At 41.7% G+C, this 26585-nt stretch overlaps 1 protein-coding gene across 1 annotated transcript in view; it reads right to left on the bottom strand.

Annotated features, from left to right (window-relative positions):
- The window catches only part of EEFSEC (eukaryotic elongation factor, selenocysteine-tRNA specific), a 103520-nt gene extending 77050 nt beyond the window's left edge, over positions 1–26470 (bottom strand). The window contains exons 1-2 of the mRNA XM_026052564.1: positions 26191–26470; positions 3284–3491 (exon numbers count right to left, since the gene is read on the bottom strand). Coding sequence (XP_025908349.1) covers positions 3284–3491; positions 26191–26470 — 488 coding nt within the window. The remainder of the gene's footprint in view (positions 1–3283; positions 3492–26190) is intronic.
- Positions 26471–26585: the final 115 nt, after the last annotated feature.

The raw sequence follows: 26585 nt of genomic DNA, 5'->3' as shown, positions 1-26585 counted from the left end.
TTATCTGCTTCGCCCCACAGTGAATAGCTGACCTTTTCTACTGGAATGACAAGTATTTATGCTTCTTGACTTTACTGCAAAATCTTTAATACAGTTCAGCTTTGCATTAGCCTCCAATTCAACTTCTCCTGGCAGTTAAAAGGAGGATTTGGGTTTATTTCAGAAGCAGGGGCCAGTTACTCCACCTTTCTGCAGCACCTTTGTACTCAAGGCATTTACCCTAGATTAGCACTGCTTTCAGTTTTTACTAATGAGAACCGGCCCAGCTGGAGAGTCCTGAGCTTCAAAACACAGATGCAAGATGGCACGAGATACCTACGTGGGACTGCGAGGCAGCCCGTAAAGTGCGGGCAGGCAACAGTCAAATCCACCTCTGCTGAAACCCACATTTATGAAACTAAGTGGTAACGATCAAAAATATTAAACTGTTGACCGGATAAAAGATGATCTTTTCAGTATGCAGCTTCAGAGAAGAACAGTTCTTCCAAAGCTCATCTCAGTCTAGCTCTTCTCTTGCAATCAATTTTATTAAGTCCTCAATATTTAGCAGCATTTTTAAAGCAGTTGACTTATTACATAACATTTGCTTACTAAAATGCAAGCTATTTTTTTTTCATGTGACAACTTGCTTTGACAACAATTTTGAAAGAGAGGTTGGATTATAAATCAACTCAATATTTCATTTTGCAGAAGTCAAGATTAACAAATTATTTATAAATATTTATATATAAATAAAGTAATGGAATGCTGTACAATAAAAAAGTGATTGGTTATCACAGATGCTTGATCTGTACCAACAGAACCAGACCCACGTCATGATTGCTCTCATCCTTTTGAGTCCTCTCTGCCTTGCCAACTCAGATTGTAATCTCAAAAAGGGAAAAGACTGGAGGAAAAGGACAGTGCCTTGATAAAAGAAAGCTGCTAAATTCTGTACAGGGAGCTCATTTAATGATCAAACAGTAATGCAAAATATGAGGTATTTTCTCTTTTTATCTGCCATAACTCTGAGGCATCTGGGGACAAAGGAATGATAAAACTATGCACCAAGAATCCTACCACCGACCATAAAAGCCTGCACCAAGTATTCCAGGTGATGCATCATAAAACTTTTGGAAATTTATTTTCAAACACATACTTTTGGGCAACATATTGTAATAAATATAAGCTTATGTTGAACCAGGAGCCTTAACTGCTGTTGCCATATGACAGAACAAGCTGGAGAAATCGCATACTGCTTTGGAAGTCAGAAGTACTTCCAAACGTGATGCAGCTCTGCTAGAACTGTCTTACTACATCACACTGATTTATTGTCAGTAGAGTTTAGACTCTGCTGGACGAAGATAAAAGCTGGCATGAGCAACAAATCATGACAACACAGAAATTCCATTCACAGGGACAGTTTGCTTTTACTTTCGTATCAATCTGTGGAATGAGCAAGCCATGATGAGGTCAAATTTGCAAGTGTCAAGCTATTCAAATATATGACAGTTACTCTCCTCTATTTTTTCACCTTCCACAGAATTGCCTGACAACGCTGCAGTAATTTCGCTACCATAAATGGTGACACCTATTCTGCAGTTGCAATACACTTCAGATTTGATTCCTGTTATGGAATTGCCCACACATGTGGGTGTGTGTGTGTGAAGGCCCAATGATCATTAAGTAACAAGTCTGGGAAAACATCATTGCTAAATGTTTGAGATCAGAGGCAGTTGTCAAATGGTTCAGCACAAGTCCTGCTAATAAACATAGTTCAGAAATGCAAACAATTTAAAGCATGCATTTGGAGACTCAAAGTGGAGGGGGAAAGAGGGTGTCAAGAAACAACACGGGCCTGAGATGCCTGGGGACTGGCACTTTACAAGCAGCCCAGGGCAGCGGTGCTTTCAAAGCACCATAAAGCACCGTCACATGCAAACAGTGAATTTGTGTTATGGCAACAACACGTAGACATGTTCAAAAGAAGTGCATTTGAAGAGCCAGAGTTCAAATGACTAACTAAAACATTACAACAGATCGTTTCTCTCCAGGTGGAATCACTGCTATGGTGCAAAGGGTTCCAAAAGTCACTTTGCCTTCAGTTTCCATAACTTAACTTTCAAGACATTCTTTAAGACCCACCTGTATCCTAGGGTGCAAAGAGACAGTGCACATTAATTCAGACAGTGCACATAAGGAAGTACTTCTGCAGACCAGAATCCTTTCAAAAATTTGTGTCACCTTTATGTATGCATGCAACTAGAAAGGTCTTTTTTCCAGTCATGTGTAATATGACTGGGGACTAAATCAAGACCAACCATCTGCAGCAGCAGTTACTGCCATTCATGAAGAATAAAACTAAAATTTTAGTAGTGTGTGAATACACTCAACTATTAAAAGTTCTCGGCTTTCTCCTATAGATTGCAAATATTTACAGATGAGAAATAGACTAAAAAATGTAATAATAATAGAGTGCTGATGAAAATGAATGGACCAAAGGACAACACAGCAGCTGATGAAACAGCAAGGTCTCCACTGTCAGGGCTGCAGCAATGATGGAGCTGAAAGGGGACACTGCTGGACCATCACAGAGAAGCTAAACGGGAATTGCCACATGCAACCAAGCTTTGCTTTTTAGAGCAGATGTCATTATTTCTGCTATGCTCAGTGCTGTTCCTCACACTTCAAAATGTGACTTAACAGTTAGGTATCTGGAGTCAGATATAGTGCCCCATTACAACCTTGGGCAAATCAACCTGTATCTTTCCATCTTTGAATGGACACTTCCATGATCCACTTCAGTCATTCACTTCAGATAATTTACCTGAACCAGACTGATGGCCACGAACCCAGCTATATTCTCCACATAATGTTCTATAAAAGTCCCATCATTCTGCTCTTTCCCTAATTAGAAGGATCACTTCTTATCTTAACTGAGGTTAGGGGATCCTCTAATGTTTTCCTTTCTCTGAGGTTAAAAGACTTGCAGATCACAAACCAAAGTTCTAAGCCCATAAACTAAACAAGTTCTCCTTCACGCAAATACTCTGGAATTGTTTTATAAAATCTGAACTAAAATCACTTCTTTAAACTGAAAAGCTTTGTTGTAGGAAAAATATTTCTTTACATATGATGTTTTCCAGGGGTGATCTTGAGTTTCTTCTAAGTTTTCTGCTCTTTCCTCATCATCTCTACAAGACTTCACTATGTTTGCATTTCCTTTTAACAAAAACAAGATTAGATGTGATTAGAAGCAATTCAAAGTATTCAGGTGAAGTAAAGAACTTTGCTGTTAACTTACTTGGTATTTTCCAATGTCTTCTGCATTTTCTTAGTCATCTTCTCAATGGCACTTTGCCTCTTGCCCTCTGGAAGGAGATCTATTTTGTTCAGAACTACGACCATCTTCTGGCAGGCAATTTGCCCAATTACCAAGCACTCTGCTGACTGCGTCTGCATCCCTTTTGTCACGTCTATTACGAGCATCATCAAATCGATAATCTGGGCACCTGGAGGAGAATTCACAGTCAGAACTGCTTAAAAAGATTAAGCATCATTTCTTTTTCCAAATAGCTTCTGTAAAACAACAACAAAAATATACACACATAGACTCAAGGAATTTAAGCTATGCTATATGGCTATCAGATCATACAAAAGAGGAGCATATGCTTGCTTACACTTTCTACCATATTAACATTAAAGCTGATATCACTGCCAAAGGAAAAAGGAAAAAGGAAAAAGGAAAAGAAGAAAAGTGACCTTGGCAGCAACACATAAATATGTGACATTTATCTGAACTCAGAAAGATAATATAAGCTAGGCTTCTTAGAAATAAGCTTAATATGCTTAAGAAAAAGCAAAGTTCCTACCATTTCTTCCTTTAGAATCCAAAATTTGATATGAGTGAAAACAAGTTCACCTCATAATCAGAACACACATCTTGTGTCATAACCAAAAATAGAACAGATTTCGATCTCTGTTCTTCATAAAAAAGTTCTTAATTTTTGGGCTAGAGTTACTCATCATACTTACAGATTTTTAAATTCCTTTGCTGTACTCATTAAGGTCATAAAACCTTAACTACCTGAGTGAAGCAATATGATTCTCAAGGCTTTAAATAAATCAGTTCTCAAAGAAGCTTACAAGGAACATTGGGCATTTCACTAGTCACGGTCAGACCTCTCCTGTCTCGTTTCTGCTAAGATCTGAGCCCATTCTGGATCACCAGCCAGACGTTAATCTATCACACTGCTAAGAGCCATTTCAAAAGGCAAGTTTTGAGCAACACACCAAAAAAGTAAATTGCAGACTGTAATATAAAAAACTTTATATTTAAAAAAGTAAAGCAAAGATCTTAAGCCAAACTACCAGAAAGTTTCTCATCTAAAAACACATCTCAAAAGCTAGCAAAATACTGCAAAAAGTCATATATGATGCAGAATTAGCAGAACTCCAAATTTAAATACTATTAGTATTTGCCTACAGCTTTTGATCAAAACAACACGAAATTAATGCAACTGTTCCCTGCCCTCTCCAACCCCACTTCTTTCCTTTTTCTGTGCCTTTACAATAGCTGTTGCATGCAAATAGCCACCCTTGTTCGTAATTCCCATGAACTCAGGATAGGAAACCGTTCTGAGGCTGGTGCCTGGGTGAATGTGTGGGTGGAAACTACAACAAGAAAAAAGTTATGGTTACAAACGACCATTTTCAGCCTACTAAAGCTTTCATCTTGTTACAATGAACGCTAGAGCCTGTAAAGAGCTAGCTGAATAATTTTGACATTTGTGAAGTTCCTGCATTTTTTTCCCCCAATCCTTTAAAAAAAATTCTCCAAGACAAACTGTAGACAGACATTATCCCCGCCAGATATATTTTTTTGCATTTACTGTTGAAAAAAGCAGTTTGAATTTAGAACTTGCTTAAATTTTAACTTAAACACCATTGAGGCTGTGCAGAAGACTTTGGTCTTTGGTTATATACTGAACAGAAGTGCAGTGCAAAGAAACTGGGGGCAAGAGGAACGAATGGAAGGTCACTCAAGTGGGGAAAACACTTTGAGCAATCAATATGTGCATTTTTGTGAGTACACATGGTACTTTTTAAGGGTAATACAATGTAATGAGCTTGTGTTTTGTATTAAACTATGTCACATAGCAACTTATTACACAGCTGACACCATTAAAATGAATGGAAATTAATAACTAAAACCAAAGCAGGAAGTTAAATATGATTATTAATACTACAATATAAGTCACATGTCCAGTGAAAGAACAATGTCACAGCATGATTCAGTGTCACAGATTCTATGACTCTGAATACATTTGCCATAAAGCAAATGCTTGCAACTGCTCCATTTGTTATGAATCTATTGAAAATACTAAAAAACAAACAAACAAAAAAAATAGTAATGGGTCCAGTTGTTAGAAGCTCAAAAATGCCTTCCTTGGGGCATTTCATAGCAAAGAGAAGATGAAAAACAGTAAAGGAAAAATCAACAAAAATGCAACACTCCATGGAAAAACTGCAAAAACACTTGAAAAAACATACTAGGGCACTCCAGGAGAAAATGTGATACAGACAAGGAACCAGTGCAGTTCTAGATGTAACTTTAAGATTTAACAAATGAAGAGCAGGAATGAATTACATAAGAACATTATCGGGCATGTAGTCTCATTTACAGGTTTAGGCTTAAAAGGTGATTGCCATACCAAGTGGGGGCATCAAAAATCACGACAAGGCTAAAACAAAGTGCCAATAATAGAGTATGAGAGAATATCTGCCATGGGCCCTTGTGGGGAAAGGGGACAAAATGGAACTGAAAGGTTTATGGCCAGAAAAAGGACAGGATTTTGTCCTCCACAGATAAGGTTAGTGAGGTGGCAGTGGTGAGGGCCCCTAATGCCCTCAAGATGGGAATTATACCACAAGATAAGAAGCTAAATCTTAGGGGAAAATAAAGAAATAGATGCCCAATGATTGATGAAAAAAGAAATAAATAAGGCAGATAAGAGGTCAACACGGAAAATCTGGATGACAGCCAGATATGGGGAAAGGCAACAAGACTGGCAAGAAAGCACCAGGGAGAAGGGGCAGCAAGAACGGGGCCCGCCAGGCTTGGAGGCAGCAGCATTCCTCTGCACCACAAAACGGACAAGACACCCAGAACCTGAGCGAAAACAGCTTCATACAGGACCATGTCTGGTCCCTGCTTGGCACACTCAATCCAGCATTTAACCATAAGCTTGCAAGGGCAATATTAGGGAAATATATATATATATACATATATATATAGTTTCAGCCTTTTGTGTTAGTTCCAAAATTATCTAGCAATTTTGGTGTGACTGAAAAGGAGAACCAAAGGCATTTTCAATCAGTAGACACAACCTGTTTTTGTCTCCAAGAGCAGTAGAAAAAAGCTTGAGAATTTACAACCACCATTATTTTTGCAAGCATCAGATTGTGGGAAAAGTCTGATATGACATTAGCCTTATCAATACAAGCTGCCTTGGCTCTCAGCACAGTAAAAGCGGCACTAGCAGAGGGAAAAGGGGGTCAAGTCCCAGTGAGCGTCCGTGGAGGTTTTCCTGCCCCACCAGCCCTCAGCATAAGCCTCAGATTGGACTCGCTGCTTCTTTAAGCTACTGTGTCCTCTTCTGTTTGCGGTAATCTTTTTAGCTGACTTTGCACAAACAGAACAACTCCTGTTCACAGACACGGAAAGGAAGCAGAAAATGGAATTTGAAATGTAAAAATAAAATAATTGTTGGCCATGGGCTATAATTTGATTTCATGCCTCGCAAGGAAATGAAAGAAGACTTCCTTAAACATACTTTTCTTTTTCTAAGAAAAAAAAAAAAAAGAATATATGCTTTTTACCATGTTAGGACTTCCTCTAGCGCAGGAGAGAAAATAGGATTGTGGAGAATGTACCGTTCTCAAGTATCACTGCTACTCAGGGGCAAGGCTCTGTTTTAATGTGCACTTCCCATTCTGGGCAAGAGGAAATTCTTCAATTAATAAACCGGGTGGACTGAGGCGAGTTTTTAAGGTTTAATCAATTTCATCTGCACTTTGGATAAAAAGACCGACTATTCTACCATTTTTGCCTCCGCTAGTCCCCTTTTTAAAAGAATAATAAAATCAATGTTTTATTTTAAACTCTTTGAGGTTAGTATCTCCTGTTTCAGGAAATATTGTCTATTGCATGCGGCGAGTATGAAACTTGCCCCTTCCCAGCCCCCCCCTTCTTGTTAGGGAGCTTTATTCACAGAGAACTAAATTATTCCCTGCTTTCCTGCACTGCGACACCTCGGAGTTGCTCCAGACTGCACCGGGTTTTGCTCATGCCTTGGGGTGCCACGGTGATGAAGCAGGAAGACGTTCTGCAGGATATGAAACCTTCCAAAATTTCAACAGAAAAAGGAGGTGTGATGGGGTGAGAGACACGCACAGAACCGGGGCACATGAATTTCACATGAAGAAACCCTCTGTAAAGTAATGCAAATGATGGCTCGAAACTGATACCGTAACTTTCACTAGGAAACACTTTGAAAGGAACAGGAACTCTGAAGAGCTGGAGTGTCCCAGCGCCGCTCCCAGGCACGCCGCTCCACCGGGGGCTCGGCAGCTGGAAGCACAAATAGGAAACTGCACAGCTTCAAACGCCCTGCAGTCGGGGATGTCTGCGATAGCAAAGGTCAGACTGGCAAGCCACAAGACTTCTCTGCAAATGCATGTTAAAACTGACAATTATATGCATTATATTTGATCTCTGAACAATAAAGAAATTGCTAGTTGCACAAATTCCCGTTAAATGAAAACCAGGCACTAAAGTCTCCCCTGAGCTGATAGCTACAAAGAGACGGCAGGATATCCAGAAAGACAAGCTTCTAGGAAGCCCACGTCTGATATGCCAAATAACCTGGCATTTACAGGGAATTTTTGTTTGCCTGTTTTTAATTCCGAGTTTGACACAACTGCAACTAGTAACTCAGGGCAAGAAATACCTGCTAATACGGAATGAACGAGATCCTTCTGCAAAAGACCTCAACTAGAAATGCACTTCATGTTCTTCAGGGTTCTGCAGGTAGGGCAGCGCACGGTGCTGTCCCCGGGAGGAGGAAGGCAACGGGAGCTTCTGCCCTTCTCCCTGTCAGGATATCCAAGGATATTTCAAGGCTATTTCAAAATACTTCTAGGGTTGGAGAAAACCAAAAAACTGTCACAAATGGAAGCGCTCTAACTGCATCGTCCCTGGGAAATGAAGAGATGCTGCCCCACAGAATGAAGGGTCCTACTGCATTCGGCCTGTGGGAAAGGAAGAAGGAGCCACCCCAGGAAAAGGCCTCGTGCCTTTTTCACACCTAGCAGTCTGTTTTCTGTAATACTGCCTCTTAATAGATGGAAATTTCAGATCTGGCAGCGAGACAGACTGGGCAGCACCCCAGAGAAGACCCAAGTTTAGTTTAGGGCCAAGCGCACTAACTGCAGAGGGGTTAAAATAAATAAATAAACGGCTGCCACAAAAAAGAAGTCAGCCTTTGCTGAATTACTCAACATCGTGGTATTTCAGATACGTTCTTTTTTTTCTTGGCTTTAAGTCAGAATTGCAGAAGTCATGAATTAGTTAGCAAACATTAACTTTTTAGTGTCATTCACATATACGTGAGTATCTGCAAAAGCAGGTATCAATAAAGCTGGAAAGTCAAATATTTAGAATACTGCACAAAACTTGCATAACAGTTACTAACATTTAGACTGAATGTCATTATATATGGCTCATCACCCCTGGCAGCAATCCATGGCATATCCGAGGAAAAAGTTCCTTTTTTCCTACACTTGAAAGCAAAACAAAGCACATGAGAGCAGGAAAAAATGCGGGTTTGGTTTTGTCTTTTTGTTTTTTTAATCATTGAGTAACTTGCCACATTTGCCTGGTTCAGTTTGGCTTCCAGACACCAACACATCTCAACAAGAAAAGGTCAGGTCAAATTTCTGGGTTCCCAAACACACGAAAATAACCCCTATAATTGCACAGTCTCAAACGGGCAGCTTTGCACTTTCCTGTTCTTCGAGTGCAGACTTGCCGAGCTTATAAAATAAGGTTTCCAAAACAAGGTGACTGAAATAACAAGCTACTGCTCTTGACAGAGCTCCCAAGGTTGTTTCAGAGGGAGAAGAGCGCAGCACAGAAACACCAAAGAGATCCCACGTGAACACATTTCCCTTCAAACTGCTTCAGGTAATGAACTATGATCTTAGCTTTTGTAATATACTTTTCAAGATCAGCACACATAGTAGAGGCTTTCCTAGCCAAAATGTTGCTATTTTTAAATGTATTTCTAGACACTGTTATGTATAGGTGCAGTACTGGATTTGAAAGGAAGAAACAAAACAACAGCAACAAAACTGATATCTACATCATACCTGTGCTTTCTGTACATAAAGCACTCTACTAGTATTTCAGTTTCTCCATCTTTTTTCTTTTTCTTTTTTTTTAAATGACCCTGCACTGAAGTTATATTATCATGCACGGGATTCTATCACAGAGTCCATGTTTTAAAGCAAAAAGAAATATTGCATCTCAGAGATTGTCACACAAGCAATAAACAACTAAGTTCTTGATTATCTCAGGATAAAGAGAATTTACTACGTGTGAAGAGCAGTCGCTTTTTCCAAGAGGCTTGAAGAAGCCTTACTGCAGAGCATCTATTGCCTCCCTCTGGGTGCTTCTGAGAATTGCTCCTTTAGGAACAACCTGCAGGCGCTTTTGTGCCGCAGGCCTGCACCCAGCGCCAGTGGAGACAGAGCCCTGAATGTGCCCTAAGAAACCAGCTCGATTTGTAGACTGGGAAACCGGGAACACAAGTAGCGGGCGGCAAGCGGCAGCTCCGGCAGCCTCCTGCAAGAGTCCCCAAATCCAGGGTTTCCTTGAACTGTTCTCTCCTTAAATCCGTCAGGGCTTTAGGGCAACTGCTCTTTACAGATCAGGAAGCACAGAAGTCCCAGCAAAACCTGCAAACCCAACATCTCGCTCGGAGATGGTCGCTGCCGGATTCTCTTCTCTCCAGCTCCCTGTGGATTCAGGGACACGAACGTCGCAGTCCAGGGCCAGGGACCTTTCAGGCCACCTGCAGCTCCAGAGGGCTCAGGCAAACCCATGCAAAACTAACGTCAAACCTCTCACCGAACGAGAGCTCTCTTAAAGAATGCTGCAAAGCCACTCATCAAAAAGTGAATCACTAATTCATCAGGCCACAATTTCTAACATCCAAAATGCTGTTTTCCACTTACAATTGTAAATTAATCAATTTGATTCTACTCCTAAAGCCTGCAAAGTCCTACACTTCCTTCTCTGCCCTTGGAGCAAAGAGCCCCACAGGTCTTAGCCCCTACATCAGGTGTGAACTGTTTTGCACTAAAATCCAGTACTGGATGCTTTCTACAACACTGCATTAAACACATTGGGGGGGAAAAAAGACCCAAAATTAAGATTTAATATGAAATCGGGGGGGGTGAAAGAGAAAAAAAGACTGCTAGAGGCAGAGAAAAAAGCACTCTTTAATTTTCACTTCACCCTCCTCACTACTGAAATAACATCAGTCAGGGTTATAAACATCTGTAATTGCCAGGGGAATGTACAATACATTCAGAAACTCCAGGCCCACATATCCTGTAGCTCTGCACTTCACAAACAAAAGGTTGGGGAAAGAAAGAGGGGGTGGGGGCACAGGGAATAAAGGCTTAAAGATTAAAGTCACAGGCAGAGACAGACGGCTCCGTTTTTTAATAACTGAAAACACGAGTTGTGCCTGAATGTGCTCATTGTTTTATGGCGGGGGGAGAGTCTACGCACGCTGGACTGGCTGGCGACAGAGCTGCCTTTGCATCAAAAATAAGATTTACAAAAAGAAAGAACCGAAAAAAAAAAAAAAAAAAAAAAAAGACACCAAGCCCTTGCCCTAGTTTCCCCTCTTGTAATGTTTAATGATGCATTCAGGTAGAAATCAACAAATTAGCCCCGTTCCCACTATTAAGCGGGGCCTGGCAGAAGTACCTGGTGGCGGGAGCCGGCGGAGGGGCTCTGAAGGGTTTATGCGCCGAGGGAGCACAGGCGGCCGCAGTAACAGTCACACATAACAAATGGGCCCGTCTAGTAAACACAAGCATCTTATAAATCAATTGCTGATAGTTTATTTGCACAATAAAAGACACTGCAAGGCCAAATTATATGATTGAAGCCGATTTTTATATGGATTCAAGAAGTTCAGCTGACCCAATGAAAGCTCTTAAATCCTACATCGAAATGAGTGCCTGCTCTTCTAGGGAACAAGAAGTTCATGAATTCCATTCACCTCACTCAAAACAAACAAACAATAGAAAAAGAAGAACGCATTTGCTTTAAGCATTGCCCTAGAATATTAAAAAGTTTGGAAATGTTTGTGCTAAGTTTCATAAAAATTCATTACCTCAAAATTTAGAATAGCTCCTGACGGCTACTCATAAACCATGATTAGTCCAAGTTTAAATTCTTTTAAACGTCCGTAACATGCACTCTATATAAAGGACAGCTTTCAATAGCTAATTAGATAGGGAAATGTTTCAGGGAAATATTTCTGATGCTTTATTTCAGGGATTGCAACTTGGTGAATTAGCTCAAACTCACCCTGGGAACCCACTGAAGCTGAAGGCAGTGGGCCCACTTTTGCTGCAGGCAAGCAAGCGGCAACACTATCATCCAGCGCAGAATAAAAATGAAAATTTAAAAAAAATCATTATTTCAGTTTTATTAGTCTAATAAGTAATTATAACAGAGTTTTTGGTTTACTATTTTTGTTTGTTTTTTAACCTGTCATCACTGCTTTAAAATACGGACAGAGAGCAGGTAATTGAATATGACAAACTTTCAGATTCAAAACCGAGGCTCCAAGTCACGACTTCCGTGGGATGCAGGGAATGAGGAGCAGGGCACAGGAGCCACGAGGAGGGAATGTTCCGCGTGCAGCGGGAGCCTCGCACCTGGAGAGCATCATCGGATCTGATGCAGGACCACTGCATCGTCAGCCACGGGATGCCTTGTTGAGATTAGAAGCAGTGTGTAGAGTTTACTGTCTGTTAAGCGAAGGGGAGAAAAAGAAAAGCAGGAGCTCAAGTCATAAAAGGAGGGGAAAGGAAAAGCCGAAATATGAGCTCATAAGCCTGCTATGGAGGATAAAGGCAGGCTTTGTTTTACTTCGGTCAAACCAAATATGAACAAGGGACTCATCACTGTTTTGAACCCCTTGAACTCCAAAATTTGTTTCATATATAATCCTGCCAACTTGCCCCCTCTCCCAATACAACTACCCCTTTTTCTCCAAAGGGCTTCTGCTCTTTTGCTTCTGCTCCAAGTATTTATGTGCAAATGAAGTCAAATTCATATGTGTCAAATTCAAAATATGTGCAAATGAATAACCAAAACTCTCATTCCTGCTTTTTTTAGAAGTTCTGACGCTTTGGTAGTGCACATTAAAGCACTCTTGAACAAGAAAAGGAAAAGTCTTTGTTATATAACGAATTATCTTGGCACAAAATCACTTGGAGGATGCGCTGGTTACCTGTGCACATGAAGTAGAGTTAGGCAACAGGTCTTAATCTGAACATGCCTCTTTGGAGAAAAAAATATGGTAGAATTTCCAATGCAGAAGGGAGCACAGTAATACCACGTAAGGCTTAAGTAACACAATCCTTGGGAACCAAGAAGAATATTACTAGGAAAAGCCTGTCCTCCGACTGAAACGCTACCCACCACTGCTGTCTCTAAAAGACCTCCAGGGCAACAGCAAAAGGCAGCGAGGGAAAGCTCGGAGTCTGAACTCTTGTTTCTTGCTCTTAGGAAAACGCAAAGAGGGTGGTAATTTACCGTGTACAACCAAATTGTACATGAAAGTTTAAAAACAGCCAATTAAACCCAACATCGTGGCAGGGTACGGAGGGGCCGAGTGGAACGCGTTAGACACGCATTCCCCGCGAGGGCCGCGGAGCCCGGCGGGGAGGCCGCTCCCGCACAAAGGGTCAGGGAATCGCTGCCCAAGGGAAGCGCGGCTGGAGCGGGAGCCAGCGGAGCCGGCCCGGGAGGCGGCCGCTCCGGGACGTGACCAGCGCTCCGGCGGCCGCCCCGACACAACGCTGTGGAGAGGAGCGAGTCCGAGATACCCCAATCTTGGGAGGACAAGCCCCACCGACAGGAAGAATCAAATGGAGGGTGATATCAAGGCATGAAGAGGAGACCCACCACAGTGCCAGTGAATAAAATGTGCTTGTTTCAGTCCCCAACATATCATTAATTCCCACACATCTAGCACAGCTTGAGCCATTCGCTCTAGAAGACTGATATCTAGTAGGAATATCTATCACCAATATCTAGTAGGAAATCAGAATAGAAAGGGGAAAAAAAAAAGATTACTTCGAGTTAATAAAATTACATTCCAAACTCTTCCATGCTTTGGAGCATGGTTAACCCAAACTTTAAAGGAAATCTGACGCAGAAGACCAAGGGGCGGATAATCCTGCTGCAGCTTGCTAGCAAATGGACAGCTTTTTAAAATTAGTTAAATATGAAAATTAAAAGTATATTACTCATAGCTGTGTCCTATGCTTCCATATACAACTGTATTCACATAAAACTGGAAATCTTGTTCAATGCCGTGATACCCAGGTTTGCAACGTCTGATGCTAAGAGCTCTGCAAGCTTTAGGATCTCCAAGAGAACACAACCCGTATCCCTCACGCGAGCAGCGGTGGCAGATCAAGAACAAAAACAAACACACATGGTGCCTGCATGCGCGCTCTGCAGCCTCCCGTTTGGTGCCAAGCTCTGCTTCACGAGCTTGGCATACAGCTGCGTTATTATACAGCTACAGCAGAATGGCATAGGGAAAGAAAAGCTTCTAAAAAAAGCCCCAAAACAATTTAAAGAAGGATGCCAGCCCTGGGAGAAGAGTATTTTCTCTTGCGATCTCTGCACTGTGCAAAAATAAACCGAGCCAAGAGGACAGAAGTGTTTCGGCGAGCCCAAATTTTCATTTTCAGTCCGTGACCCTGCTGCAACCCTATATATTAGGTGCTCTGTTCACCTACAAGCACAGATTTCCAGCTAGGAAATTAGCATTTGAAGAGTTAATGCTGCCAAGTTACTGCTGTTTTAAGAATTAATTCTAAACCATGACAAAAAAATTTATAACAACTGCAAAGCGATCACTTGAACCTAAACTCCAAGTAGTGACATATCAGTTTATTCCCAGGCCAATTTAACAAGGTTTTCAACATTCAAAATGCTAAAACTCTATTTGTTTAAAAAGGATAGATTTGATTCACCACCCAAGGTCTGTAAGAGAGATTAATTTCAGACTCAATTCTCTGGCCTTCCGTCCACGCAAGACATCAGGCCCTACTTAACAATTTAGAATCAAATCATGAAAATAACAAGCATTCTTTATAGCCTGTCATTCCGCTAGGCTAAATCACATCGTGCCAGAGAATCTTCTCCAAAGAAGCCATTATCAAGCATATGGTCCTATTTCATACTTTCTGCCAGGGCAACAGAAGAGCTTTTGACAGTGTATTTATTTTTATTTAAATTTTTGCTGACTACTACTGCCTCACAAGATATACACCTCATTTCAGAGCGGTCCCAAGGGGTCAACAGTCATGTAAATCTCACATCCCGCTACTTCAGGACAAAACAAACTATATTACGCTGGCTACGCTATCTAAATTGCCTATGCTACAGAGCAATCCAGACATCGCGGGTCCTATGGTATTTGTGCTTCACAATAACACAGCATTCGTATAATTAATAAAAGCTCTACTGTAGTAAAAAAAAAAAAAAAAAGAAAGAAAGAAAAAAAAAAGGTGATGCTCATGGTAACGGAGGAAATCGATGCAGAATTTAATTACTAAATAAAACTAAATACAATACTTGCCAAGACTGAAATTTATACTGTATTAAAGAGGGGCTGAAATTTAATGATGTATAACCACACAGAGATAAAGGACAGTCAAGTGCTTAAATTTTAAACAGTACTAATAGGAGGGAAAGGAGAATTGCCTTCTGTAACTGAAAAAGTTAAAGTACCATTAACTTTTATCTGAAAATGAGGGTTTTAGAGGTTTAGTTCAGCAGCAAAATAAACATCATAAAAAGGTACTTAAGATTTTTTTTAAATACCTTGAATGATTTATTGTATTTTCAAAAAAATAATAAAAAAAAAGGTTACTTGCATGAATAGAGTTCTGCAACTAGTTATAGAGCCTAAGTTTAGATCATGTGCTTTCTAAACAATTAAAACATTTTGATCTTAGAGGTGGACAGTTTAATTTGTTGCTTCAGGTTTTATACATCCAGAAATGCATTGACTGTGTGAGATGATCCATTATGAAAACCATTAAAATAAAGGGATCTTTTCTCTCTAAACAGAACTCATAGTTGAACATGATGATTTTCCATTAGGTGTTTTGAAGAATCTCAAAAGACAGTTCAGCACATGAGAATTTCACAGAGCAGTTCAAACAAAGAGAACATGATTATCTGATTATCAGAAATGTTCAGAACACTTCAGAGCAGGTTCCACCACCGCTTCCCTAGCATGAACAAACACTGAGTTGGAGGGGTTGGTTTAGGGCAAGTTACCAAGTAGTAGTGGCAAATTGTGCAAGTGAAGCCCCTTAGGAGCAGTTACATCTGGTGGTTACCAAAAACCTCAAATGAAAACGAGCCCTTCAGCCAGGCCAGCTCTGTGGTTCTGACCGAGAAGAAACGTACTGCAGGGCTCCCGACCTTCCATCCTCCACACTCAGCCCCATAGTGCTCAATCTGATAACAAGGAGCACTTCTCTCCCAAATTTGAATGTGGAAGCTCAAGTGAAGGCTGACAACATCCCCAGAACGGGTAAGAAAGCCCTCAGAAAACAAAGTCCACTTGGAAGATGCAGTTCTCTGCTCACGTGGTTCACTCTCAGGAATGCTGGCACTGCTCAGGTTATTCAAAGGAAAAACATGTAAACAGCATGGGAATCCAAGAGGAACAAAATAATAGTGACTACAAAGCAGTAAAGCTTCCATTCCAAATCATTCTGCACCTGTAAATTTACACTTGCCTTGGGGACACGGCCAACATAATCAAAATATCTCAAAACACTACTTGTTAGAGCAAAAATTGAAAAAGCACCAACTGTGGATCCTCAGGCATCACAATCTAGCTTGGACTAGATATCAAGTGCAGCACCCAGAAATTCAGTGAAAGTCCCTGCACACTCTAATTAACCCTCATGACATAATCCAAGTGACCAAGAAGAAATCTCTAAGCAAGAGTTGGTTCCAGGCCCTTCGGACACTGAGAGAATGGGACCCCAGCACCTGCTCGACGCCCTTCCACAACCGCACTGGGCTGGACTCTTGGGCGCTTTAAATCACTTCCCATACTGGAATGTCAGCGTGGAGCAGCACTGCCAGAACACGACACCAAACCCCCCCAAAGTCAACCACAGGTCCAGGTAATCGTGACCTCCCGTTTCACAACACAAACGCATAATTTCCGCACCACTCTTTGATGAAGGGACCACAGACTTGAGAAGAGGAAACAATTACAGTCATTAGAATTTCACCCAAGCATGAGATCTAATCTCAGGCCATGGTCTTGCCAATGGCTGTGGGGGTCTCAATGGACACAAAATTGCTCTGTGGGAGAAAAAAATGCCTCGATGATGACATTAGTCAGCAAGAAAGACTGAGCTTTGTCTTCTATCCAACAGCACAGTCAAATACAAGGAATCCATTTTCCCTCCCCCTCTTCTTGATCCCAAAAAAGGAGAAATACAATAATTTTGTTTCTTTCTCTGAAATGCAGCTTTCACATGCTTCAGAAAGTTTCTTCTCCAAAGCAATAATGCTGGAAGGAAAGTGTTTAATTTAACAAAAGTAGATTTGAGCATGAATAAGTGTCTGGGACAAAGGACGTTTTCCTTTGCCTACCCTGGTTAATATAATTGGATAGCTCTATCAACAGTTCTCAAACATTTCTACAGTTTTCCTTATCCAGCAAGTTCTCAAAGGACATTTCAAATTTTACATATGCAGGAATCATCTCAATTAAAATAGGCCACCTGCTCTACAAACATTTAATGGAAATAAAAAGGCAGGTGCAACTTCGCACAACAAATCTAGGCAGAGCTCTGCATTTAAAAATAGTGTCTGATATCTGAGAGCACCAACTATTACACGTCAGTCATACACTGGGCCCCAAGTAAGACATAAAGGAAAGCTTTGGCGGAGAAGACAAGAAAGTGCTGCAGGGGGTTGGATTAAATCGACATTTCTTGGTAGTGCAAGAAAAAAAATCAAATCGGCATCGGAGAAAACCGCCCTCACTCCTGATTCTTCTGCAGAAGTACAAACTGAGGAAAAAAAAATTTTTTTTAAACCAACTAAACAGTAAATCCAACTGACCCATCGCTTCATGGCACCTTCTCATGGAGCACAGGAGTGAGGGACACTGATTCTTGCCTGTTTCAACCTCTGCTAAAATCCCCAAATCCAAACTTTGATTCTCTTTCTCCTTCCAGTCTCCATGCCATCCTTTACCCCCTCTAACCTGCCACTGAATGTAATTCAGTTTTGCTTAAACTCTTTATTCTATTTCCTTTCCTTCCACTATTCACATTCTGCTGTCATACTCAACATACATATTTGTCTGGTAGCAACCACCGCTGCTGCTGGTAATGCTGATAATTACAATCTAATGTAGAATTAATCAGCTTAGGTTTGAAAAAGAGATCGTAATTCAAATTGGGAGCCAACACTAACCATTTCATGTTCACTTCAAGAGATTAGATAGGCTGTGCAAGAACATTTCAGTGGAATAACTGATAAGGAGATGGGAAATAAGAATTATTGGTATTTACTTAGCTTGCAATGCTTATGGAAGCAAACAGTTTAAAGGAAGCACTTCAGAATGGCTATTTAATCTGAATTTTACAGATAGCATTGAGAATATTTTCTCACAGAACAGCCGGTATCTCTGCAATCAGAGCTATCGTACGAGCTGTTCAGGTCTTTCTTTGCTGGAATTCTCACTCAATTTTGCTGCATTATAAGCTGTGACCCACAGAATAAAATGCATGCATGAATCCAGCTGGAAATTACCACTAAGGAACTTATTACTCCAGCTTGCCAGGCCCACCTTACAGTTCCAGAACAGAGAGCAACTAGTTGCCACAGTCAAACGTGTGGGTTTTAACAACGGAAACACGGAGGGCTGCTTTGCTTTCTTAGCTGGAACCCTTGTCATGCATCTTTTTTGGAATTCTACCCTTGATTTTTCCATCTGCCGTTTTGATTTTTTTTCTTAAGGTTTAAAAAAAAAAGGGGGGGGGGTTGTAGCAGTCCTCCAAGAACACATAACTTCTTCTATAACAAACAAACAAAACAGACCTATTCAGGAAACAGTCTGTAGCCACACTGGAATAAACTGGTCGTTCCTGTAAAAGTGGCATCCCATCCCAAGCAAGGCGCCATCCAGCTTCTATCTGGTATCTACTAATTGAAGGCAGCCTCTAAATCCAGCTGCAGAACACAGTTGAATCTTATTAAAAGTCTGTTGATTAGTATATGGGTGTGAATTGCTAAACTGAACAATTTAGCAAGCAAACACATCCATCAGAAGTAAAAATACTAGTATGAAAAAAGCGTGCTTTGAATTTATTTTGACCAGGATAATTTTAATTAAAAACATGCTCCATCTCCTGAAGTTGTACTAGATTTTTATGAAGGTATAAGACTTCGCTGCATTAGCCTATATTTAAAAATATCTAAAAACGGATTGCTAAAACTTGACCACTCTCCCAAACAGCTTGCAAAATAATTTCAAGCAAGAACCATCATGAAGTAAAAACTGAAATGAAAGGCCATGGAGCTACTTAATGAATGCAAGTACAGAGTAGGATGGAACAAAGAAATTCTGTTTTTAAGTCAATAGGAAGAACGATCAAACAACAGACTTACTCAGCACCACTACAGCCTATGGTTATTATGTTTTCCTGAGAAGCTGTCAAGTTTGTGTCAAATAATGAAATGTGGATTAGCACAATCTTGCTGTATATAAGCAAGTATGCACAAAACCACGCAAAAGCACCAGAGATACTTTGTTTTTCGGTATGTGTATTAGCTAGAGACAATTATCATTCAAAGAAGGAAGCTGTTCAATAAAGCCACCTTGGTTTACAATCTATTTTAGATGGAGAACTAACCTATAAATCACAGTATGTTTCTTAATTCATCTTTCTGACTTCTGGTTATTCAGTTATACCTATTATTCACTATAACTTGGAGATCAGGAGATCACGACTTTCTTGCTCCTTTACATTTCTTTCATTTCTCTAAACGCTCTAGTCTCCAGACTCTTCTAGATTTGCCATCCAATATTGCTTAAAGATCAATGCTTAGCTTAGAAACGTGTTGAGTCTGTCATTCTAATGAAGAAATCAGCTTCACGTCAGAAAAAAACAGAAGAGGATACAAACCAGATCATAAGAGCAGAGTAGGCTAGTCTCACTATTATACCACTATCAAAAGTGTTAATACCTGCAGAAAGAAAAAGTAATTCCTAAAGAGGAAAATCAGTTTTCCTCCATGAAAGTTAGGATACTGAGAGATAAAAAAGTGTATGAAAAAGGGCTATTTTAAAGCATCCCACACCTATAAAATACACCTGAAAAGAAGCTTCATTTTATACCACTCTTACTCAAGAAGCCTTATACAGCACAGGACTGGCTCAGGAAGGACTTGGAACAACTACTTTGGGATTATGTAGTTGTTAAATGAGGGGAGGAAGGGGAAATAACTAAGTGCACACAGAATGTCATCCTTCCCACTTCTCCAGTTGCTTTAACAGGTCAAACTAGATTATCTCCATAAATGTAAGATGAAAAAGACTTGACCCTGTCTATGGGGATGAAGAATCTTCCCCCTTACACACGACTTGGGTGAAAACTAGCTGTTTGGTCTCATCTGCATTACTTGCCTCTGCCATGCAGCGCACATACAGACTGTACTTTTTCATTGCTTAAAATATAAAGCACTGAAGACAAAATAAAACTTCTTGAAAGCACAAAGTTAGTTTTCTTTAGGAAGGGGAAAGACAAATCCCATTCAGCTCTAAACCTGCTACTGAGCTTGGTTCCATTTCAGTCAGGTCACTGCATCCAGGCTGACCTGCTACCCTGCAGGCTTCTCATTACGATCCGACACCGTAAGCAAATACTGCCCTCTTGTGCGCCGCGTATCCCGGAGACAAAGTTTGGAAGGAGTTTTTAAGCAGGAATATTTCTTCTCCTCATCTGCCTCTTCTTTATATATAGCCCTTTTGCCAAAAAAAGAAAAAAAAAATAGGAAAAAAAAAGGGAAAAAAAAGGGGAAAAAAAAGCTTTAATTTAAAGTATCAATAAAAACACTCCTTTCAGTTGCCAGAGAAGTACTGGGCATCGGCAAAATTCCTTAAAATGACTGAAGACACAGTTTCATTTTCAAGAAAAAAGTGATTTACAGAAATAAGCTTTATTTATTTGCATTTTTAATACAGGGCAATGTCAGCAGTTTACAGGAGCAATGAACAAAAAATTTATAGGGTTTAAGCCAGCATACCTACTAATGCTAGCTGGGAATCCTGAACTCCTAATCCAACAGTATCTCCATAATATCAGGTGCCAAATAACAGCTCAAGGATATAGAGTACCTGACATGGGAGTTGTAGTTTAATACATTTTCATCCGAATTAGGTTCATTATTAAGCTGTCCTCCCTCCAAGCTGGCCGCTAGAGCCCTCAGAGCTCTCCAGTCACTTCTCCATGACCAGAATGGCATCTGCTTGAAGAACCAGCGTCCCTCAAACAGGCTCACCCAGCAGCACGAGGTCCCACACGTTTCAGCTACGTGTTTATGCAGCAGTGGCTGCTCTATGAAACAGTCACTGACCAACTGAGCGCAGCTGACCACGGCTGTTAAGCTCAAAGGGAACCAGCCCTTTGGAAAAGGGGCATTTGGAAATATTTCTGCAAAACAGATACTCCCCTTCAACAGCTGGACACGCACACAGCACCACACAACAGGTCCACTCGTGCACAGCTGCGTTAGTGGTGAGTCACCAATAAAGGATTAAAAGGAGGTGCAGAGATGAACTTGCACCCCCTCTACATATTCTAATTAATTCGATGTGACTGTAGTTTGTTTTACTACATGCATTAAAAGAAACATTCTCTGCTCCTTCAAGTAGGAAGATACCTGCTGAAACCACTATCACCTATTTGTTTCCCTACTCCCCTTCTAAAGCCCACCCATTACCAGGCACCTGCTCCAGAACTTTTATCCTGAGAAGCACAACTCATTCCCAAGGTGAATGGATGTCCTCTTTCCTCTACCAGACAGAGTTCAGTGAAATTCTTCCAGTCTTGGCCTCCCACTGACAAGAGGCTATGAACAGCATCCAAACTCCCAGAGACTCTCTCCTGTCCTGTGAAGTGGCAGGAGTCAACAGCAGGATTAAAATAAAATAAAATAAAATAAAATAAAATAAAATAAAATAAAATAAAATAAAATAAAATAAAATAAAATAAAATAAAATAAAATAAAATAAAATAAAATATCTTTTATGAAGGAAGGCCTAGCAAAATTAATTGTCCTGAGATGGGATGGAGGGAGGCAATCACATCTTCACAAAGTTGTCATTAAGCAAAGTTCATACTGAGGCAAGTATATTTTTTTAAGAGTAGTGCAAAACTAACCCTGAGTTAACAAATCCTCTTAGCAGCTTACAAGAAACTCAGGAGAACTAGGTACTTTTAAGTTAATCTTACAAATAATCTGTATCTGAGTGAATTTGAATGCTGGTAGCAAGCCCACGCTCCCCTTGATCTCCCAAGATTGTTTTCATTGTACTCATTTGCATCAGCAAGCCATGCTTTTGCTATGCTTATTTCCCCCTCCCCAAGCTCTTGTGCAAGTTCAAAAGTCCTGGCCCCTTCAATGTATCAGGTATGAATTAATGCCCTTCCTTAACAGAACACAGCGGCAAAGTGGAAACAGACACTTGCAAGGCAGTTCTCTTTGAAAGCAACTGCGGGGACAAACAGTGACAATGAAGCTCTAGTCATAAAGTAAAAAGGTCAAAGGTTCAGCCAGGCAGAAGGATTACAAAACTACAAGTTTGTCAGAATTCCCCCCACAGGTTTAGACAACCAGGGTCAGACAGTTGCTTTCCAATTAAAACCTTATAAGGCCGCTCTGTGCTTTGAACTTCAGAAGACAAAAAAAAAAAATATTTTTTCTTTCTTTCCTCCGAGAAGTTCTTTGAGAGCCCATCTTGAACTGAACCAGATAAAGGGCATCTGCAAAGAGCTCAGCTAGAGCGCGCACGGCAGCGGCCTCCCCGCGCGTGGGGCGGGCGCCGTGTCCGGCGGCATTCGCGCACTGACCCTTGCCGGGCCATGAAATTAAGCAGCAGCCAGGGGAAAATCTGCTCCCGCTTAAACTACTTTGCTACGCAAAGTGGTCTTAAAACGCAACCCGGGGATTGAATTTCTGCGGGAGGATTAACTCACGTAACCTCTCTGCAGGCATCCCCTGCTGCTGAACTCGTTGGAGAAGCCATTCAGGACCCTACCGGACGCACGGGGCTGTGACAAAGGTGAGGAAAACTAGAAAAAGAAAAAAGGCAAGTCTTGTTCTACTATGCCAAAAGTAAATAGCAGCAGCTACGCTGAACTTCATAGACCCGGGACTGCCCAAAACCCAGGAGTTTAGGAAAATCCAGAGCTCTGAGACAGAGGCTACCTCAGCTTGGTGGGGAGTTTTGACAGAATTCCCCTCCAAGCCAGCACAGCAAAAACAAACAGCTACAGTGCATCCTGTAAGCAACTTGTACACACAGAAAGAAACGTAAAGCAGATGTAGGGGTCTTACCGTGCGACAAGGTAAAGAATCCAGCATCAAAATTCAGTTATTCAAGGTTTTGTTTTCTCCATTTAGCAAGTAGGCTACAAGCTGCTATTAATACAGTGTTTTTACATGACAACCAACTTGCTACAGCCTGGGAACACTCTTGAAATTTATATATATATATATTTTATATATACACACACACACACTATATTTATATATAATTATATATTATATAATTCAAATTCTGGACTTGCTGTTCACAAGAATGATACAAACGAGTAAAATACATAGCACTGACAAAGCCATAGAGCAGCTCTCCCTAACTTAACACCTTCATGCAGTATCAGGCACCAAAGAAAAAAAAGAAAAAAAAAAAAAAGAAAAAAAATCTGTGACTGGAAAATAAACAAGTTACAGTTTAAATTCAAGCAAGAACCATAATGTAAGTCAACTGCTTGTCACTTACTCCATTCCAACCTTGACTATCACCTTCCAGATGGAAGTTTCAGAAAGCATCTTGGGTGGAACTGTCTGCAACATTTCCAATTCCTAGCATGCAAGTGAAAAAAAAAAAAAAGTCTCTTGATTTAACACATGATATATTTTGTTTTCAAGGACAAGCTTTATAAGAAAAATGTAGCCACACAGAATGAAATATGACTTCCATTTTCCATTCCATTTGGTTACTGCTCAAATACTCCGCATTCATTTAGACCTAAGGTGTTGTCTCCACAGAAGCTTGTAAACGGCTGTGAAAAGCATTTACCAAGGTCAAGCACTATATTGTGCAATACAACAAAAATGCAAGAATACTAGATTCAACCATGAAAAAAAATCCCTTTAAGAATTACCTAAGCACAGAAATATGTTAAAGAATGGTAAATAGTTTCAGCTAATCTGAAAACAGTTGCACCAGCCTTGTTACAGGAAAGGAATTAACCCCTACAACAGTTGGGAGGCACCGGTTAGAGAAGGTGGTTCTGCTACTAGAGGACAATTTGGGAGACCACCAAGAAAAGGCCTATCGGAAGAGAAGGCTCAGGAAGAGAACAGAGAACTGGCTTCCCATGCAGAGCTGGCGAGGAGCTCCTGGTGGGGAAGCCACAGGCCAGTTGTCTGGTGGGAGACTCGAGACTGCAGCTGGTGCTTCCCAGCCACAGCAGACAGCAATCCTGAAAGGAGAGGACACTCCAGGGAGAGCCAACCAGCTCAGACAACCTTCAAGGGAGGGAAACACAGCGTTAAAGAAGGGCACGCAATGGCATGTTTCCATACCTCTAACTTGCACTGGAAGAGCTGCACGTGGATGAGGGCAGTACAAAAGAGAGTTCCACTCTCAGCTCTGCTTCGATTCCTTCCCGTGCTGCTCCCTTCCCTGCAGCCCTCCCGTCTCAAGGTTTTCCGTAGGTTAATGAGCATCTGTGGATGTCTCGGGGCTCAATTTCAGAGGAACGGAGGTGCAGGGTAAATATGCAAAGATACAGTACTTCACACTCAGATTTTACCTAAAAGCCTTAGTTACAGGAACATCTGTAATGACGGCAAAATCAGATTCCACAAAAAAAAAAAAGTGTGTGTGTGTATACATATAAATAAAGGATTAGTCTCCTGGTTAAAAAAAAAAAAATTGAAATGCTAAATATACTCAGGAAACTAGGAGTAGGAAGATAAAAACAATCAGAATTTTTCAAGTATCATAATCTAGAAGGACTTGCTTTCCATTTCTGAAAAGCTGGAAGAGTTGACAGTACTGAAGCACAGACCCTTGAACACGGCAGGCTGTATCCTGTTCTGTAGCACATGCTGCTCTCTGGCTTGACTGCCACAGAACCATATTAACATCCTAACAGCTCCGAACAGCCCAGAAGCACAGATCAGATGTGAACATCAAGATCTCACTTTTTAAACCTGGTAGTAAAAAAATAGACTCCCCTATTGAGATTGAAGCATACGCTATCAAGCAGACAGCTGACATTTCTTTGTATCATGAAACAGAACTATAATGAAAAAGCAGCACGATGTTAATATTTAAAGAAGAACTGCTGTTAAATGAGGTTAATCAAGCATTTTTACTAAAATATACAACTTGGTGTAATTGAGATTAAATGAGTCCAACATGCTCACATGTGATTTGCTACCTGTAGGGGATCATTCCTTTTGGGAACAAATTCCTCCTGCCATCAAGGCCACTTAGCACAACTTTGTCTTCTCTCAGGCCTCTCAATAATAAATTTTGCCTATTACTCATTCAGTGTGGACAGCTGGGACCAATTGCTCTAAACTTTTTCTAAAAGTATCAGAGTGTAAGCAAATAAGTCTGTATATTGAACAAGCTTCCAAATTACCTCTAAATGTTCACCAAAAAAAAAAAAAAAAGTTTTTTCCAAGTTTTCCCAAGTCTCTTCAAGAGAAAGTTTCCCCAGCTCAGATTAGTTGTCTCTCAGAGAAAAAGAGCATCTAATGACAAGTCACTGTGAGTATATCCCAGGAGAGTTACTGTTCCCAAAACAAACCACTCTTGAGAAGATCATCAGGTGCTTACAACTACTTCAAGAAAGAGAAGTGACTGAAAGGTGTAAGGGAAGACTAAAAGAGATGACATCTCTCCAAAATTGAGCACCCCGCCACTCCTCCTTGCAGCTGTAGAACAACAGAGCACAGATGGACGCTGCAGAGAGCATTCTACTGCAGCAGAAAGCAAGCAGCAAGTGCTCATTATTCTACACAGAATGCAAATAAAAAACAAGTGCAATGTAATTGCTACAGGCGCCTTTTGCCACAACAGGGCTGTTCAAAGGCGGCTGACGATTTGTGCCACGGAATTGCAGAATGGTTGCGGTTGGAAGGGAGCTCTAGAGGTCAGTGAGTCCAACCTCCTTGCTCAAGCATGGACACCCAGAGCATTGGGCACCCGGTCACATCCAGGCGGGTTTTGAAGACCTCCAGAGAAGGGCGGCCTGCTCCAGGGAAATAAACTGGTCTGGATTTGGGGAGAGCCGCTGAGGAGCCCGGCCAAGCACCAGCAGCCCCTTCCCTTTTCCTGCGTGTTCTGAAACCAGAGGGAATGAACCCAACAGGAGCGGCGAGGCCGGGCGGGCGCTCACGAGGCCAGCGCCGCTCGCCCGGGCAGGAGGCAGCACCCCGACACCCACGAACCGGGAGCGGAGCGCGGTGCCGGGGCAGCCCCCGCGGGCCCCCCACCACCCCGGGGCGGCGGGGCGGGCCCCGGCCCTTACCGCCGATGATGGTGCGGATGAGCGAGGCGTGCCCGGGGCAGTCCACGAGCGTGAACTGCAGCTCGCCGGGGCCCGGGCCCAGCTGCGGCGGCAGCGCCGTGCGCAGGCACGAGAAGCCCAGGTCGAGCGTGATGCCCCGCGCGCGGCTCTGCGGCGCGCGGTCGAAGGCGGCGGTGGAGCCGGTGGTGCTGAGCGCCCGCGCCAGCGCCGTCTTCCCGCTGTCGATGTGGCCCAGGACGCCCACGTTGACGTTGAGGCGGCGCGGCGGCGCGGCGGCCATGGCGGCGCTGCTGCCGCGCGGTGCGCTCCCAACAGCGCCCGTGCCGCAACGCGCGCCCCGCAACGCCGTTCCGCCCGCGCGCCGCGCTTAGAGGCGCCGCGGCACGGAGCGCGGC

The sequence above is a fragment of the Nothoprocta perdicaria genome, unplaced genomic scaffold (genome assembly GCF_003342845.1).
Source record: "Nothoprocta perdicaria isolate Ctin4 unplaced genomic scaffold, notPer1 scaffold_9, whole genome shotgun sequence".
Taxonomy (NCBI): domain Eukaryota; kingdom Metazoa; phylum Chordata; class Aves; order Tinamiformes; family Tinamidae; genus Nothoprocta; species Nothoprocta perdicaria.
The sequence above is the reverse complement of the archived record's forward strand: the minus strand, read 5'-3'. Positions and strand labels throughout refer to the sequence as shown.